The 17,420-nt window shown below is 48.4% G+C and overlaps 7 protein-coding genes across 7 annotated transcripts; 5 read left to right on the top strand and 2 right to left on the bottom strand.

The window, feature by feature from the left end:
• Positions 1-433: 433 nt before the first annotated feature.
• Positions 434-1,533, bottom strand: P174DRAFT_422587 (uncharacterized protein; the record flags this gene model as incomplete). Its single annotated transcript, XM_024825060.1, has 5 exons — positions 434-492; positions 544-595; positions 651-833; positions 889-1,408; positions 1,484-1,533. The coding sequence occupies 5 exons, from the start codon at positions 1,531-1,533 to the stop codon at positions 434-436; spliced, it is 864 nt and encodes a 287-aa protein (XP_024680022.1).
• A 1,155-nt stretch (positions 1,534-2,688) lies between these two features.
• Positions 2,689-3,979, top strand: P174DRAFT_392629 (aldo/keto reductase; the record flags this gene model as incomplete). Its single annotated transcript, XM_024823564.1, has 3 exons — positions 2,689-2,850; positions 2,907-3,084; positions 3,139-3,979. 3 exons carry the CDS (start codon positions 2,689-2,691, stop codon positions 3,882-3,884), a joined length of 1,086 nt encoding a protein of 361 aa, XP_024680021.1. The 3' UTR covers positions 3,885-3,979.
• A 1,215-nt stretch (positions 3,980-5,194) lies between these two features.
• On the top strand, positions 5,195-6,195 carry P174DRAFT_443425 (DUF3425 domain-containing protein). The gene is made up of 2 exons (XM_024827824.1): positions 5,195-5,382; positions 5,438-6,195. Exons 1-2 carry the CDS (start codon positions 5,217-5,219, stop codon positions 6,079-6,081), a joined length of 810 nt encoding a protein of 269 aa, XP_024680020.1. The 5' UTR covers positions 5,195-5,216; the 3' UTR covers positions 6,082-6,195.
• A 622-nt stretch (positions 6,196-6,817) lies between these two features.
• P174DRAFT_392625 (uncharacterized protein) lies at positions 6,818-9,314 on the top strand (the record flags this gene model as incomplete). Its single annotated transcript, XM_024823563.1, has 6 exons — positions 6,818-6,948; positions 6,993-7,203; positions 7,254-7,565; positions 7,622-8,111; positions 8,165-8,798; positions 8,912-9,314. 6 exons carry the CDS (start codon positions 6,818-6,820, stop codon positions 9,312-9,314), a joined length of 2,181 nt encoding a protein of 726 aa, XP_024680019.1.
• A 1,647-nt stretch (positions 9,315-10,961) lies between these two features.
• Positions 10,962-12,368, bottom strand: P174DRAFT_422585 (uncharacterized protein; the record flags this gene model as incomplete). Its single annotated transcript, XM_024825059.1, has 1 exon — positions 10,962-12,368. The coding sequence occupies one exon, from the start codon at positions 12,366-12,368 to the stop codon at positions 10,962-10,964; it is 1,407 nt and encodes a 468-aa protein (XP_024680018.1).
• Positions 12,369-15,482: 3,114 nt separating this feature from the next.
• P174DRAFT_432875 (uncharacterized protein) lies at positions 15,483-16,460 on the top strand (the record flags this gene model as incomplete). The annotated part of the gene is made up of 3 exons (XM_024825779.1): positions 15,483-15,881; positions 15,931-16,285; positions 16,318-16,460. The coding sequence occupies 3 exons, from the start codon at positions 15,483-15,485 to the stop codon at positions 16,458-16,460; spliced, it is 897 nt and encodes a 298-aa protein (XP_024680017.1).
• A 171-nt stretch (positions 16,461-16,631) lies between these two features.
• Positions 16,632-17,201, top strand: P174DRAFT_330109 (uncharacterized protein; the record flags this gene model as incomplete). The annotated part of the gene is made up of 1 exon (XM_024821660.1): positions 16,632-17,201. A coding segment is annotated over one exon (570 nt), but the record flags the coding sequence as incomplete, so codon positions are not given.
• Positions 17,202-17,420: the final 219 nt, after the last annotated feature.

The raw sequence follows: 17,420 nt of genomic DNA, 5'->3' as shown, positions 1-17,420 counted from the left end.
AGTACAACATCTATTCAACGGGAGTTACTGCTTGTACGCCGAGGAATATTCCTTATCGCAGTTCGCCGACATCAACGAGTACCTTGACTTATTTGAGCCCGAGAACGAGTCTGAATAGCAGTACCACGAAAGGCAGGTCTCAGAATACGTGTTATATCCTGTCGCGCTTTGCTGGGACGGCACGATATTTCCAGACTTGACGAAAAAAAGGTTACGCCGCTGGGAAGAAAGAGAACGCCCAACTACGACAAATGCACGGCGCTCGTGATTTCCACTCCGAACTGTACATACTTGATGCCTTACGACTATCATTCCACAGCGTGGGAAGGTTTCTGACGTATAGTAGAGCTGATCTACGCAAAAAGCATGGTTGATATGGCATTATCCTATCTCCTTACTTATCTTCACGTCAAAAGACTCGGTACATCGATATCTACTTGACGGGAACCGGACCAGCTGGGAAGTTCGAGGATGGGATGTGGCATTGGTGCACTATATTCCGCGTCAGTATGGTTGCTAACCGTGCTTTCTGGCGAGACATACTTGTGCGGGTGCCGTAACTCGCTGGAAAGTCAATCGAGCTATGCATGACCTCCTATAACCAGCCAGTCAGTGACGACAAATAGAATGAAAAGGGGAAATGGACAGACCCAGTTGTTGAGCATAACCGCATCTCCCTTCTCGTACATCGGCACAAGAATATTCTCGGGCTTGATGATGCGATCAATAATATCATTCAAGAAGACGCGAATCCGCTCACCATCTTCCACCACTTCCTCCCCCCGGTCCGGCTCCTTCTTGAGGTAAAACTTCCTCGCAACATCAGTGAGAACCTGGAATGAGCGAACATTCGTCACAGGATTAGCCCAAACCATCGGAAATCTGTACACCTTCTCGGGCGTCCAGGCAGGAAGCCTTGTCAAGCGGCACAGTCTCTCCACCGGGGGTCATACCCAGTCCAGAGTTGCGGATCTTGCGCGTGTCTGTCCAGACATACGGCTGTGGTGCAGGCTCCCACATACTTTGGTCGGCAATCTTCCGTTCTTCTGCGAGCATGTTGTACATATGTGCACTGTCAATGAATGTCGTTGGCCCCGGCTTGACAGTCATACTGTGGCCGGAGCCATCATCCCATCGCACAGTTAAGTCAGGACCCTTGGGTGCTCTGACACAGCGGAGAGTTGTAACTCGCGAATGGTAGGCGCCATATACCACACCGTCGAAATGAAAGGCACCGAAGCGAGTTGCTCCGCTTGCGACATCCTTTGGCGAGAGGGGTTCCGCATGGGCGTCAAAATGGGTGGTTGACCTGGCTGTTATTCTCTTCAGCCCGTAATGGTCGTCTCCTTGGTATCCTTGACCGACTATAATCACACCAGTAGACCCTTGGGATGACGTTGAATGTCGGCTGAAAGGTAATAGGCAGTGGTTAGCTCTCCCAATTCAAGCTTTGGGCATGGGCATCCGCGGGAAAAGAGCATACCCCAGGTACACAACTCGTCTCGTCAGTGACATCTTCCGTGCCGAAGCCATGGACGGTGCGTTCACGCCTAAAGGGACAACCCTTAACCTCACAACGCATCCAACTTTCTCAAGCAATGTGATGTTTATGAACTTCTATCCGTATAATAATATTAAGACAATCTCACCACATTCGCTGCTGTTCATCTCAGGCGACTGGGCGCATTCACGAGTTTAGCGAGGATGCTTATTCGCACGCCATTGAGCCCAAGGAACTATACTGGGTGGCAGGGGCTGGTCATGTTGATCTTTATGATCGCGTGGATCTTATTCCATTCCGCAACCTAACACAGATCTTCAAGACAAACCTTGTCTAGAAGATAGTGGGGTTTGATGTTCACAGAGTTTATTCTCGTTCTCATTAATCCTGTTCTATTATTCTATTATATGGTTGTGGCTGCCAGATGGTTGCGCTATTTGGGGTCGTTCCATGCTCCAGTGGTTTTCATCTTGTCTGTGCACTTAAGGGTAGAAAGAATAGTGGCACAGGCCGACAGGGAAGTGCAATCACCAAGGCAATTCACAAATCTCCCACCCTCAATCCTTTTTCTCAGCTTACTGTAATTTAGTGCGGTTCTCGTAAATATGATGTCAGCGACAGATGTACATTGAACCTGATTCATGATGATACAGGGTGTAAGATTACGCGTCCAAGTGTCAGGAGCTTATTCTTTGGCTAACAACATAAATCCAAAGGAAGCAAACATCTTACAGAATGCTGGTCACATCACAGTGACTCCGATACATCAATCACTTTATGCTCCTACCACCTTCTGTAAGTAGTGGTGATAGTGGCTAATGCAGACTTAAGCAAGCTAAGTGACTTACCTCGCTTGTTTAATCCAATAGACAAGTGACTGACTGGATCCTGCTTACATGGGCCCACTCAGAAATCGGGGTCATTAGAGGTTCCATTCCACCTTCCCGAATACACATACATGTGGGGTCCGCGCTAGCACACTGTAAGCAGATTCCAGAAGCGGCAAGTAGAGAGACGGAGATTGGGGATAAGCTCCGTCCATGTTGGGCTTGTCATCAATTGAAGATCCGGGCCATCACAATCCGAGTATATATATATATATATATCCATGTAACCTCTGTTTCAGTGTTCACCAGCCCAGAATTATCAGAACCAGCTTGAGAACCTGAGAACCTGAGAAACGAAACATGTCTCTGGACATCCCCGCTCAGTTGAAGGAATCAGTTGAAAATTCAAAATGCGAATATCGACGGCTCGGTAACAGTGGCCTGAGGGTGTCCGTCCCCATCTTTGGTTGTATGAGCTTTGGCGACCCAAAATCTATGCCCTGGACAATCTCTGAAGAACAGGTATGGCCATATAATAAGGATGACGTCTTGCATTGTTCTCATGATAGTCCTGTCAGGCACTTCCGCTTCTCAAAGCTGCTTACGATAGGGGCCTCAATACCTGGGACACGGCTAATGTCTACTGTAACGGTGCTTCCGAGGTGATTGTAGGCAAAGCCCTCAAACAATTCCTTATCCCACGAGAGAAAGTTGTCATTATGACAAAGTGCTTCTGGGGTGTTGGTGAAGAACCGGGTACTGATCTCCTGCACCTTGTGGTGAGAGCATATCGACTGACGGCATTTATAGAGGCTATCCACTGGTACCTGCGTGAGTCATTCGAAAGATCCAAGGACTATCAAAACCAGTTTGGACTATCTCGTACCGCGATTTTCAATCAAGTTGAGGCATCTCTCAAGAGGCTGGGTACAGACTATATCGACTTACTGCAAATCCACCGCTTCGACTCGACAACTCCAATCGAAGAAACGATGAAGGCCCTACATGATCTTGTCCAGTCAGGAAAAGTCCGCTATATTGGTGCAAGCAGCATGTGGGCAACCCAGTTCGCTCGCATGCAATTCTGTGCTGAAGCCAATGGCTGGACTAAGTTTATCAGTATGCAAAATCAGTACAATCTCTTATATCGCGAAGAAGAGCGTGAGATGATACGTTTTTGCAACGACACTGGTGTTGGTCTGATACCCTGGGCCCCACTTGCTCAAGGCAACTTGGCTAGACCACCATCGGAAATTGGCACCACCGTCAGAAGTAAATTACAGGCTGAGAGTACCTCGGAGCCACTTTTGTCAAAGGCTGATATTGCTATCATACATCGAGTTATCGAGGTTGCAGAAAAGCACGCTTGGCCGATGGCTCATGTCGCGCTTGCATGGATAAACAAGCGCATTAGTAGCCCAATTATTGGTTTCAACAGCGTCCTGAGACTGGAACAAGCAATTGCGGCGCGAGGAAAGTTGTTGTCTGATGAGGAGGAAAGGTATATCGAGCAGCCTTATCAGCCAAAGGCTCCGATAGTTCCAGAGTCGCTATAAATCCGTCCCCTGCGCTTTACAGGCAGAGCAGCTGGGGGAGGATAGACAAAAGGGAAGTCGCGGAATACAAGGAAGAAGGATGATTTCGCAGGATGTTCAGCTTGAGCAATGTGTGAGATTGTCATGTTTCTGATCCAGGTGATTTTCCGTCTGAACTAAACTCCACAAAGGCGGAGGAATCCACGCTGGAGCCTAGGATGAACTGGAGATTTCTTATTTTTAGCTTAGTTTTCCCTTGAGCCCTTTTAGGCCGCTAACATCCCAATGATAATATAGCAGACCGATCAATATCAAAGTAGATACTCCAGGAGCTTACGGAGAAACGACAAAGTGAATGTTGTAGATTGCTATATAGTTACGAAATCGATGTTTGGACATATAAGCCATGGTAGTATTGAAATATTCCAAGATATGACAAGAGGATTTTGATGTGAAGTAGGGAGTGACCGACTCGCTTGGCAGCCACATGAGGTCGTGCTAGTTGATCTTTAGCGAGCTTATTTTGCTCCAAGAGATAAGTTAGGTGCTCTTTTAGAAGTCCAGATACCTGAGTAGGTTGTAAGGATCACAAGTCGCCAAGGCAGCGAAACATAGTAAACGTGCGTCACTAACATAGGCAGTAAGATGCGATCTTTCGGCAGCGCAAGATCTCTCCAAGTTCGCGTCGGTCTGCTGGCGATCATTACTCCTGTGATGCTCGATACCCTTACCGGAATACCCGTCCTACATGTTGAAGTGACGGAGTTCTACCTATGGGATGAGTATATAGTGTGCTGCATTCGCCGTCCGGTATCAAACGTGCCCTTGCCAGGGCCGTTTGGACAAGAAGGCCCATCAAGAAGCAAAGGAACAGAACACTGAACTACCGGGTTCTTAACATCATAAACTGACTGAGTTCCGTTCCTACCATTTGGCTTTTCGTTGACGAATTGGAGCGTGATGAACGTGTGGGATATCGACGGAGCGGTTGGTCTTTTCTAGTAGTGACACCAGTCCAAGTTTTTGAATTCAATTGAGGAGAACTGTACACGTTAACGCTCCCTAGGTACTCTTTTTGGCTGGGGGTCCTGGGTCCGAATCAAGAGACTGTACCTATTAGTAGTCAAAGGTGTGCCCTGGTCTCTGGTCCCACATGACTAGTCCCCATTCTTCTGAGGTTTACAATGAATGTTTGATGTAAGCCAAGAGACTCCCGTTTGGTTTGCCTGCATGCGTTCCACGGAAACGTGGGTCACGTGCGTTCCCACAGGCACTCTGGTATTAAAGTTTACCCTGGGAAGAAAGACCCCCTACTCCATCCGGCTCTCTGTCAATCCTATCAGCTTATACCAAATGATGAAGGTAATACTTTACTCGACTAATTCCAGGGATAAGAGGAGGGCGTCGCTTTTCCCAAAACCCCCTGGGCTCAAGACCGAACCCTCTGATGAGTGGGACGGCATCCGAAACCCGGCTGAACGACGGCGACGACAGAACAGAGTGAACCAGAGAGCATACCGTGAGTCTCCTTCCGAAAATGTGCATATATCGTCCCTAGTTAACTTCTTCTCAAGGTCTGCGCAATCGCCATAGGGCCAGACCTGTGGAAAAGACGCCAGAGATCCCTCAGTCCTCGACAGTGACTGTCAGCCAGCCCCACCTTCAAGAGCTTCTCGAGAGGTTTATCTATGCCGCCTATGGCAATTACATTCGGGGCTCTCCAGCTACTGACCAATTATTAACCCTGACAAGGGTGAATGTCTACCGTGCTTACCTCCACAATATAACTCTTTTGGGATTATCACCCGATGGCCTTTGCGAGGCGGATATTCTCTCACCATTTAACCAGACGCAGCCGTGGTCTACCAAAGACTCTTTGCCACCAGCTCTTCAGCCCACAGTCATTCAACAATCTGGACAACATCATCCATGGCTTGATTTCTTCCCACATCCAAGAGCCCGGGATAACTTAATCCAGGCGCAGAATAATTACGACGAGGATGAATTCTGTCTGGATATTTTGGGATTTTGGAGCCATAGTGCGCCTGAAAACATGTTGCTTGTATGGGGGGAGCCGACAGACCCCGGGAACTGGGAGGTAACTGAGCTCTTCATCAAGAAATGGGGTTGGGTGATTTCCGGTTGCCCAGATATTCTGCATAATACCAACAAATGGCGTGCTCGAAGAGGAGAGACCCCGATATTTCGTTATTTATGATACTGTACTTGGGTACAATGTCAGAGGGCTTGGACCATCTTGAATTAGCCGCTAAGTCAAAAAGATAACAAAAACAAAATGTTGAAGGTTGATACACATATATATATAAACCACCACTACTTTCATACCAAGTTATGACAGAAATGATTATTCCCTTATATCTTACTCACCACGAGATACTTTGAATTAATATTTTGTATTTAGATAGACTAGATACTAGGCTATCTAGTGATACTAATATTTTTAGAGAAACCCCAGAAATTAGTGATTACTAAGCAAAACAGTGAGGTTTGGTTAACCTAATCAAATAAAACCACAAAAACCATAACTGACAGTTTTAACTGAACTTGAATCAGTTTCACCCAAGGGAAACTGACACCTAATTTCTATATCTAGTTTCACTTTTCCGACCACGCCAGAAACACCCTATGGTCTAGAAAATGTGATTAAAAACAAAGGGAAAAGATAGGTGAACTAAAAACATACAACAGCATGTATATGTCGGTGCTCACCCACCCCAGCGTCTGTTCCCTCGCCGCTTTGCCGCCCACGTTCCGGCGGCCTTCAGGTGAACATTCAGGTACCTGAATATTTTGCACTCGACTACCAAGAAGCTGCATTTTGACAAAAGCGCAGAGTAGTGCCCATGTGTGAGAGAGAACTTGTTTTAAACCACAATGCGTCCGTCTTACTCCTACACCACACCTTGATCCCTAACTCAAACTGATCGGACACTATGCCACAGAAGCCAGCAGCAACTTTTACGTGCGTCATCAACCTTGACGAACACGATGATAAAGAGATCAAACGAGCTGTTCTTCCACGAACGGCCGAAAGGTATGAGCGGAGTGTAGAGATTTTTGATCAGTAAGTCTTTCGAATCTATGGAGGCTCGCGTCTCATCCTCTCAGATTCCTTGAACTGCACCCCGCTGCCCGCTCTCCCCCGGACATCAAAACCTACAAAGGATTTTTGGAATTTTACGCAAGAAACACAAAGGGTCGAATCGAGGAAAGGCCTACGACGGAGACTGTGGAGAATTTCCGCCGGGACTTTGAAACAGCTCTTACTCGGCTGAGGGGCTTCTGTGTCCCAAAGAACATGTCTAATACCTTGAAGGAGGTATGCATTTTTTGACCCCGATATAGTCTGTATACTAATAAATCTCAAAGTACATCATATCGGATTTGAAGACCAAACTCAGTCTTCCAGACGTTGAGATGTCCAGAGATGGACTCTCTCCAAATGATTTGACCATCCTCCTAACACAGCTCTGGTGTCGGGACTTTAAGGAATACCGCGGCCAGTTTCCTGACCGGAGTAGAGTACAGCTTACCGCATCAATATTGCTCTATTGCTTTTCGTCCGCCCGAACTGGAGAGGTGCATGAGTCAACAGCTCGCCGATCTCTTGCCCGGCAGAAGGACGGCGGTGATGACAATGACGCGAATCTTCGAGCCAGTGCCATGGCCGCATGTTACAAGGTCCGTATCCAGCTATCTGTATTTGGTAGAAGGCTTTTGAGGCTGACCGCGCACAGCATTTTATCCTCACCATAGAACTGGTCGATGGCATTCCGATGTTAGTGTTGACTTATGCTCGGGAGTTCGTGAAGGGGTACTGGAGAAAGAAAAAATGGGAACCTCCAGTGCACGCTTTCTATGAGGTGTACAAAGAGGAAGTCCCGCTCTTTTTTAACTTGATTTTCTTCATGCTTCCATTGTTTTCCGCCGACCGTGCTTTCCGCCATTACAAATCGTATACCGAGATCCTTGATGAAGTGGACTCCATCAAGGTCAGCGACTTAGAGTCGCAGTCCAACCACGTTATCTCCAGGATCCATTTTCGAAAAGATCTCTTGGATACTCCAGTGTTTAGGCCGTTCAGCGAGCTGGATTGTGAAACCTCCACAGGTAGGGCAAGAGGTGCCGATGCATTTGGAAAAGAGTTTGCTGCACTTGGGTATCGGGGTGGGTATGAACTGAATGTTACTGCCCGTGCATGTCGTCGATGGGCACTGATGGAAACCGGTAGGAAAATATGCTAATCCAGTGTTGCCGTCCGAGCCACTCACATTTTATAGATAAGAAATACTCCCAGACGGCTCGAATGAAGTATGCTTCTCACACTGAAGCACGCACTTTTGGCCGATCATACGCTCATCCTGTGTGCGAAGTGGATGGACCTGCAACCTACTTGAATATTGCTTCCCGCCATGAGCATATTCAAAATCGACGCAGCATGGGCATACACCGTAACCCAAATCTGTGGCAATCTCTACCCGCAAAGGCGGAGTTTGAATTCCAGGAACGAGAGGACGTCATAGCACTTGACACAGAATGCGCACTCCTCAGCTCCCAACTTGCGAAGGCTGACAGCCAGGAAATGGCGCACAAGATTCACCTGCAACGGCGTCGAGTCCAGAGTCAAAAGGATAAGCTGTATCTTGAGGAACTTAAACGACAACGGGAAGTCCAACAGGGTACCCAAACAGGAAGTGTCTATGAACAAACTCTCTTCCACTACCGCCGGCGAGCTATGCCAGAGAGGGACCTTCTCGCTCAGATTTTACCGACTAGGTCAACTATACGAAGCTCAGCTGGGCTGGACGCAATGAAGGCACTAGAAACAATCTGCAGCCAGTACGATCCGGTAACCTATCGGTCAGGCTTACGACCGGTCAACGGCAAGTGCATGTGTGGTGAATCAGTAGATAAGTATGTGTTCCCCTGGTAATATACTTTAACGTTTACTGACCTTGTAGGTTCCACGCCCATCGTCAATGGCTACATCTATATCGGTGCTATCACAAGAGACTCAGTCAAATGAGTGTAGACAATTTTGCGGAGTTTTGCTTTGAGTGCGACATGTGGTTTAACAATCGTGATGACTGGCGCCAGCACTGTGAAGATCACCTCAGCAAGCCTACTGAATTGCTTCGCTGCGATCCGATAATATTCCGGAATTGCCCAGTGAAGCCTGGTTACTGCCCTTTCTGTCTGGGTAACACGAGCCTAGGGCCGACCCGACAGATGGAGCAATATCTGGACATGAGTAAATGGTACAGTCATGTTCAATCTCACCTCAGCCACCAGGACCTATCTGGTGAGTTTCACTGTCGGCATCCCGCATGCACACAGGGATACGGGTCGTTGACTGAATTGGCATGTCACCTTGAGGATGTCCATTGCTACAAGCCTCCTCGTGGAAAGAAGCGATCATTGGAACCATGACTAGAACAGAAGACCGATGTTGTCCTTGCGGATTCGTACAATGTATTTTCATCCTTGTGTTACCGTAACTATTAGATGATCTTAGGATTGTGTATCTGTTTGTCTACTGTCTATTTCAAGCGAATTCGTACTAGTAGTCCTTAACGGCGACGAATGACAGCTAGGACTCATACGTAGCACCTGTCCTGCCCGTTAGACTTTAATAAGTTGGCTGACTTGACACGCCATCTCAGTATGTGCACTGCTGGAACTTTCCGCGCAGTGAAGAGATTATCTGGACACATATCATTTGCTCTGACAACCGTATGCATGTATTGCACTTAGCTGCAGCCCAAAAAAAAGTGCTAGACACAAGGGTCCGCTCACATCCCTCCCGCTCACATCGAACAGTTACCGTCCTCATAATGACATGTCGTCCATAGCCGTATATATACACGGAACTTCAATATGATATGCCACTAGTGCACCATATGTGAAGCTTAACTCTATCAGCCTTCATGATCTCTTCACACTCCGCGAAGGTACAGCAAATTTCCCTCCGCCGTCTCTTCCACCGCAATTGAGACTTCCACCCGTCGAGCTGGCTGGCAAACTCAGTGATCAAGCTCATTTGCTCCGCTGCTATCACAACCCCCTTGTCGTTGCAGCATCTAGCACAGACAGTGTGAATATGGATTTTGCGCTTAGAGTAGATGAAGTACGAAAGGAATGCCTCTATATTAGTATAGGTAGGCTTCCAATCGCGATGATCCGATGCCTTGCAGCGGAGACAAGTCCAGGATATCTGACCCATTATTCTAGGAACAATTAGCGAGTGCAATCACTTAGGGTACGGTATCTAACGCGTGCAGGGCTGGCTTTCAGACTGCTCCAAACAATGCCTTGGAATGGGAAAGAAAGGAGCGGAACATCAGAAGGACTGAGACTTTTATATGCCTACCATCACACAAAAAGACACTTATGAACGTATGAAGAAAGCGCTTTTGTGAAGTCCTAAAGTATACCTGGATAATCTCGGGTGCTTGGCCCAGGCCTTGGCTGGGATAGCGCTCGGAGAGTTCTTAGTGCCACAAGCGTAGCGACCGCTGCCATAGTCCGCTCGTTATAAGACATTTTGGGAATTTAAGAAGGTCAATGCAAATGAAGCACTGAAAATCCGTAACAAGTCGACATGTTATTACCTCTGGGAGCGGGCGCCACCTTTATAGAGAGGAGCGCATAAAAATTTCAATGCCCAACACCATAAAATAAAAGACATAATATCAGAAGTCCCATATTCAATTTGTAAAATGTCAAAATGTTAAAATGCTACTTAGCTTTTTCGCCTTTACTAAGAAATATAATTTTTCGTGGGCGCTAACCCGCCGGTTACTCAACGGTCCCAACTCCCATAAGAACTGAAGGGGTAGCATCTACTCAGCGGGTATTTGGAGACAGTAGCAGCCAACTATCTGAGTTACAACGAACTTAACAGCAATTGGAATGGAAATTTTCACTAGATTACGCACATTTGGAGCAAGCTAAACAGAAGGGAAAGTCAATAACAAAAGAACGCAAAGCAGACTGATCAATTAATAAACTTCTTCCGCGTTGATTGCCTGCAGCATGTTTCATGCTTTGGAAGTAGGCGGTCCATCCCGCAACACATCAAAAGGCGTCTTCCCATGCAACATTCCGCGAAGCAGTGCGTCCAAGTCGATTCCGCACCACCCCAAGAAGCTCAGCTCGTTGACGGTGGCTAGTATACCTGGAACTTTCAAGGGCGCCATGAGGAGACTCAGGCAGAACAGATCTGTTGCCCTGCGCGTTTCTCCGATTTGATGCTAGCGACGTGCTGTTATGCTTCAACTGCGTCTTACTGGCGGTCGATTGACGATCCATATCTGGAGAGAGAGCTGGCTCTTCAAGACAAATTTTCGGCTTTTTGACAGTAGTTCCGCCCCGTGAATCTTTTGCCGGCAAAGACGAAGGTCCTATATCTCCAGCGTCTGCAATACCTCTTCCCTGGATGTCTGACGGTGATACAGTCGGGTAGGATGGTCTCTCTCCAGTTAGTGATTCTCTATAGTCCCCGTCTTGAGAGGTTGCCAGGCGATATATTAAGAGATCCACTTGAAAGTCTGTCAGTTCATGCATGATCTGCTGCAAACCCCAGCGGCTCTCCCAGCTCCAGGCTCCGTCATACCACAGGACCCAAACGTACGTCTCGGGGTATGGTTTGGCTTTGCCCGGATGTAAAGATGAGGTCGGATCTAGTTCATGCCGTGCATTCACCTTCCATGCCACCAGGCCGATGCCTTCGACCAGTCTCGAGTCGTAGACGGTCTCATTGTTAATGACCTGCTCGGCACGAGAGTTGAGCTCGATGCTCATATTATCGTTGACATGAGATGGAAGGTTTGTAGATTGGATTACACGCGCTATCTTTTTTCCATCGTATTGGCTTCCAACAATAAGAGAATATCCGGACTCTTCGCTCCCTGACCAACCCAGGACTGCCCCTTGGGTGAAAGGGATTCCATATTCCTTTTCGGCCTCGTGGCGTATATCATCCAGAGGCGTCGCGCTCTGCCAATTCGAAATATTATCATCAAAAAGTTCGTCCATATCCGATGCTTCTGAGTCTGATTGACCAAGATCGCCATCGTAAGGTTCCTGGGCAATACCTTGCATCCCGGAGCTATTACCGTCCAATTTCGCCAGGGCTTCACAGTATTCTGTAAACTGGTCTAACTCAATGTTCCAATCTTCCGGCCATTTGAACTCTTCAATGGCGTTTTGCAAGGTCTCTTGAGATTCCAAAAATCTTTCTTCATCTGATCCCGCAACGGTTGTGGCAGCCTCTTGAAGTTGGTCACCAAGAGATAGGAAGAGCTCAACATTGATTAGACCTTCGTTTTGTCTGCGCTTTGCCTGGATATTTTTGGTCCGGATCTGCGTATTCAGTTCTTTAAGCTGCTTGACCACATGGTCGGGCCGCTCACCGGGGAGACTCCAAAGCAAAGACGCGATTAAAGGCGTTGCAGTCTCGTATTCTTCGTTGTAGAATGACATTTTGGCTGATTGCAGTAATCATCCGCGTGTATGAGTTGGATGGCGGAAAGGATGAGCGGTGATATTTAAGTACCAGGTTCGTCTGGATATGCTAAATGGCGCAAAGCTGCATTTGGGACTTTTATTTTCGGCAATATCGTACCTTGACAAAAGCTTCTTTCATCACCCTGGTCGCGCAATCGCCCTTCCAACCAATAGGGATAGTAAATAGGCACCCTAGCGGTAAATGGCTCTAGGAGTCAAATAGCCCATACCCCTGCATCTATCTACTGCCGACTCTAGCATAGCTGTATCATTTTGGGGAACAAGCGTAAGTCTGTCGCTCAACAGGCAGGAGTAGATTCTTAAATAACACTCTCTTCATTGACAAATGTACTACTCTAAAATAAACTACTGACAACACGTGCTTTGAAGCCCGTTTCCTGCAAGCATTCCGCCACTAAACGACCTTTACTTTTCGGCTACCCTCGGAAGATGGCTGAGCAGACCTGCTGCTAGAGCCCTGCTCCGAAACATTTCTACGGGGAGGTACATGCAGCCCTCCTCGGGAAGCTATCCTTCCACTGCTGACGGGTATATCTGACCGCTTCTGTCGACCGGGAAATTGTGATGTTGTGCCACCACTACGGTTCCGAATGCCTGAGGTGGAAGATGGATCCGACGCTTGTCGTGCCGATGGGGAGTTTCTCCACCTCGGGGAACTGGGCGCATTTCGAGGAACCCTGGGTTGAGATGCAGCGGGGCGTGGTGTGTTTGTGTCCCTTCCTTGTGCATTGCGGGGCGTACTAAGGGGAGGCTCACTCTGCCGTGCAGTACGTGTGCGATGATTCCGTCTTTCTCGGATATTGAGAGCACTCAGGGGAACGTTACCACGGGGAGTGGTAGAGTTTTGCATCCGAAGAGGTGCAGCATTCAAATTTCTGCCTGGTGAATTTCCATGTAGCCCCTGGATATTTCCTTGCGGTGTTCGAGGGGCATAAGGAGTGGGACCACTGCGTCGTGCGGCTTCCGAGTCCGACCTTCGCCCTTGCATAGACCCACCGGCGTTCCTTTGTTGCGTGCGAGGTGCATCAGCAGTAGGACTGCGCCGTGATGGTCCGGGGTTGAACCTGCGCCTCTCCGGAGGCGCAGAATTCGGATTTCTATGTGAGGCTGACTCATATGGTGTCCGATGCGTGGCAGAGTTTCTCTCTTGGGTGTGAGCACTGTCCAAACCTCTGTCTTGAGTTCCTTGGTAAAGTTCTGTATGAGCAATATTGCCAGTCCGTAACCGATGGGGTAAAGCGCCTTGATGTCGTTCAAAAGCTTCCACGTTTTGGGAAACCCCACTAGGGCTCCTCCCAATATTTACGTTCCGCACTGATGGGTCATAATCATTAGCCCTGTCCCAGTTGCTAGGAGCATCTGACGGCTCTTGAGGCGGGCCACCCGGAGACTCAAGCCCGTTAGCGAAGGGCTGGGAAGCCCCATTTTCCGCTGGGTCCCAAGGGCCATCTTCATCCTCACTTTTCACGTTCTCAACTCCCTCTTCTTCTATTTTCACCACCCGCTTATTTTTCCTGGCTCGTGGCTGCAGCCAAAATGCTCCACCGTACGCATTCTCATTTCTCCAATGTTTGTTTGCCATCGGCCCTCCATCTGGAAACTCTGGCCGGTGCCCAGTCAAGGCCTCCTGAAAGTCTGCTTCTTGTGAAATAGCCTGCCGGTATATTATGATATCGACTCTATAAGAGTCTCCTCCATATACGAACCGCAGCCCATCTCGGGACTCCCAACTCCAAGAGCTGTCAGTCCAATACACTTGGATATAAGTTTCTGGATACCAAGCTTTTCTGGAAGGCCGTAGGACGCTGGTTGGGTCCGTTTCGTAGTTTCCTTCGACCCTCCAAGCAACTAGTCCAAGTCCTCGAACATGAGCCCTATTGCGGTACTCTTTGACTTTTCTTTTTTTATCTTCATAAATCGGTTTGCGGGCCTTGGATATGTCGGAAATATGTTGTGCATCCTTGGGAATCGGGCGTCTTGCTGCAGCCTCAAGACGCGCGATTTGACGACCATCACACTCATAGCCAACAATCACCGAAAAACCTACATTCCCCTGAAGGCGGTACGCCAGTATTTCGCCTTCCGTCATCAGCGATCCCCACACCTTCTGGGTGTCATGAAGAAGATCCTCAAAAGGGACATAATGACTCTCCCAGAAGCCTCGATCTTTGCGTGATGGACCTTGAGGTGATTGGTCGAAGAATCCGTCATCATCGTATCCGTCATCATGTTCATCGCTTTGATCTTCAGGCTCAACACCGGGGTTCTGTTGACCATATTCTTCTGCAGGTGAGGAATCACGGTCGCTTAGTCCAGTCCTCGTGTATACATTTTCAAGCTCCTCACGACGATCGATGTCCTCTTCTGCTTCAGAATACTGTTCAGCGTCTGCGTCCTCCTCGTCCGGGACGTCACTTAAATCCGAACTATAGTCACCCCTGGCTTTCTGGACCATTGGCTCGAGATGCTTGCAGAAGGCGAGGAAATCATCGTCGCGGATGCAGAAACTGTCGGGAAAACCCCGCGATTGAAAAGAGTCATTATATTTCTGACGGAGGGCGAGGTACTCTGAATCATCTCCTGTGGTAAGAGTACTGATTGCGGCCTTCAGAAGCTTCTCCCCGATCCGGCTATATCTGTCAATGTCGATCTTCCATGTATCTCGACGCTTCCCATGCTGTCGGTTGAGTTTTTCAATGTCTGAATTGATCCGGCGCATTTGCTTTTGAGCTTTTGCTCTTTCCATTTCACCCCCCCAAAACAACTTTTCTACAAGGGCCATGCTTGAATATATGTCTCGAAATAGAAGTCGTCCAACTGCGGTGCTTCTTCGCTCCTTGCATGCGCAGACACGCTGCTGCTTAGGTTCGCCATGCTGCATAGGTACGCCCTGATGTGAACGAGGAAAAACAAAGCTTCGACATTGACCTAACGACTGTGATGCCCTTTATATGTGTGCGGAGTGTAAATCTTACATTTGCACATTTTGACACATGTAGAAACTACGAAGACTTCTGTTTCTTTTATAAAGAATAGGAAACCTCACTGAATCAGTCAGTCTAGGCCAGGATGCCCATCTCCTTCCCCAGGTATTTCCCTCCCCCGCGAGGGCACCGCACTCTCAGGGAAGGACACGGCGGATATACCAGGCGTGACAAGGAGGAGGGTCCATATGGACTATTCATTGAGCACGATGACGGAGATGGGGCGATTCCGCTAAATGAATACGATGATCTCTCTTCCATCGAACCCTATTGGCAAAGAGCTGGAGCCAGCATAAACATGACCTTGTGGGGCAACCGTGCGCAGCGAGAGATGGCAGCGATGGAGCTGAGACACCTGAATATGGAAATAAATGCAATAACAGGAGACTTTGGATTAGGAATCATTGAAACAAGCAATTGGTATAATGCAGGCGAGCAGCTTTTTAAGGCGCTGAGGGACTTCCACATGTATGGTGCAACTGCAGTATGTTCTCGCTAGATGATTTATCTGCAGACTGCTGATCGAGATCTAGCGTTTTGAGGATGTTCGGGACTTTATTTGGGAAAGGATTCAGGTCATGAATTATCCGACTGACTGGAGGATCAAGATGGAAGATTTTACACGCGAAATTGAACGCTACGCTGGACACAATGCAAGGCTTCGGAAGAATCGTCCGGTGGACACCGACGACAGCATCTTTAACGAATGGTTGTTGGAAAATTTCCCGCAGCCTTATGCCCCTCCGCCCTCATATGAACACACAGAGAGAGCAAACACCCAAGTTCAGGAACCACCAAGGCCCTCGGGCGGCGAGCAATATCCGGGCCAGGATGCTGTCGTATCACAGTTTGCGTCCAATATTGGCAGCGCAAGGACAGCTGTGAACGGTAGGTCTAATCGCCCGAGGAACTCCCGCCAGATAATTACCCGCCAAAGGCAGCCGATACCCGCAATAGTACGCCCGGCGCCCAGTTTGCGGAGGCCAGTCCCTTCTCGCCGGCCGAGATAAACTGTCAGCAACATGACACGAGGAAAGAAATGCGCAGAAGTCCACTTTGGTAGTTGAAAAAGAACAAAATCTAATTTGAGCGTTTGGAAGTCTTCCAGAATGCGTCTCCGCACTGCCGCTTTGCGCAATTGTCGCTTTTGTTACTATACATAAATATGATGACCTCTTTCTTAAACTCGATAGACTAAGCAACTAGCGATACCACAATGTCTTCAACCATCCCAAAGTATCTATATCCTCCGAAGGGAATCGCAGTAACAGAGAGAGGACCTGGTGGGTTTGCCACACGACGAAATAAAGATTACGGTCCTTACGGAATATTTATTGAATATACTACCGAAGAAGCGCTCCCGACGAGATGGTCTTTCGAAAAAGGGGAAGAATACATGACACAGTGGCTGCAGGCCGAGGCAGATCTGCACGCTTTATTGTGGGGAAGTGATGATGTCCGCGAGCAAGCAAAAAGATCTTTAGAGGCACTGAATGGTGAGATACGAGGAACAGGGTCCGCACCCCAAGAAGGGCTGCTTGAAGTCACAAACTGGTATAATGCCGGACTTCAACTGAAGAAAGCTGTCAGAGACTTTCACGTCTATGGCTCCACTGCGCGATTCGAGGATGTTCGTGATTTCATTTGGGAACGCATCAGCATCATGAATTACCCGCACCAGTGGAGGGTGAAACGGGAGGACTTCCTAGGGCGCATTGCAGATGCCGCACCAGATTATGCACGTAAGGAAGGGGACCTAGATACTCAAGATGCTATCTTTCAAGAGTGGCAGCTAGAAAATCCACCCCGCCGCCCCGCATTAAGCCTTCCGCCTTCGTACCACACCGACAGCCCTACTGAAGTGCCTAGCCAGACCGCATCAAACCGTGTTCTGCGCAACCGTGAAACCCTGCAGAGCCAAGAACCTGGCACCAGACCCTCACCAAGTACGGCACTTCGGCGCCCCGCTCCCCGGTTACGAAGACGGGTTGCTCCCCGGCCCACTGCGCCCTCAGGTTCACAG

This window comes from Aspergillus novofumigatus, assembly GCF_002847465.1.
Source record: "Aspergillus novofumigatus IBT 16806 chromosome Unknown P174scaffold_6, whole genome shotgun sequence".
Taxonomy (NCBI): Eukaryota; Fungi; Ascomycota; class Eurotiomycetes; order Eurotiales; family Aspergillaceae; genus Aspergillus; species Aspergillus novofumigatus.
Note: the sequence above shows the minus strand (reverse complement) of the source record. Positions and strands in the feature narration are given on the sequence as shown.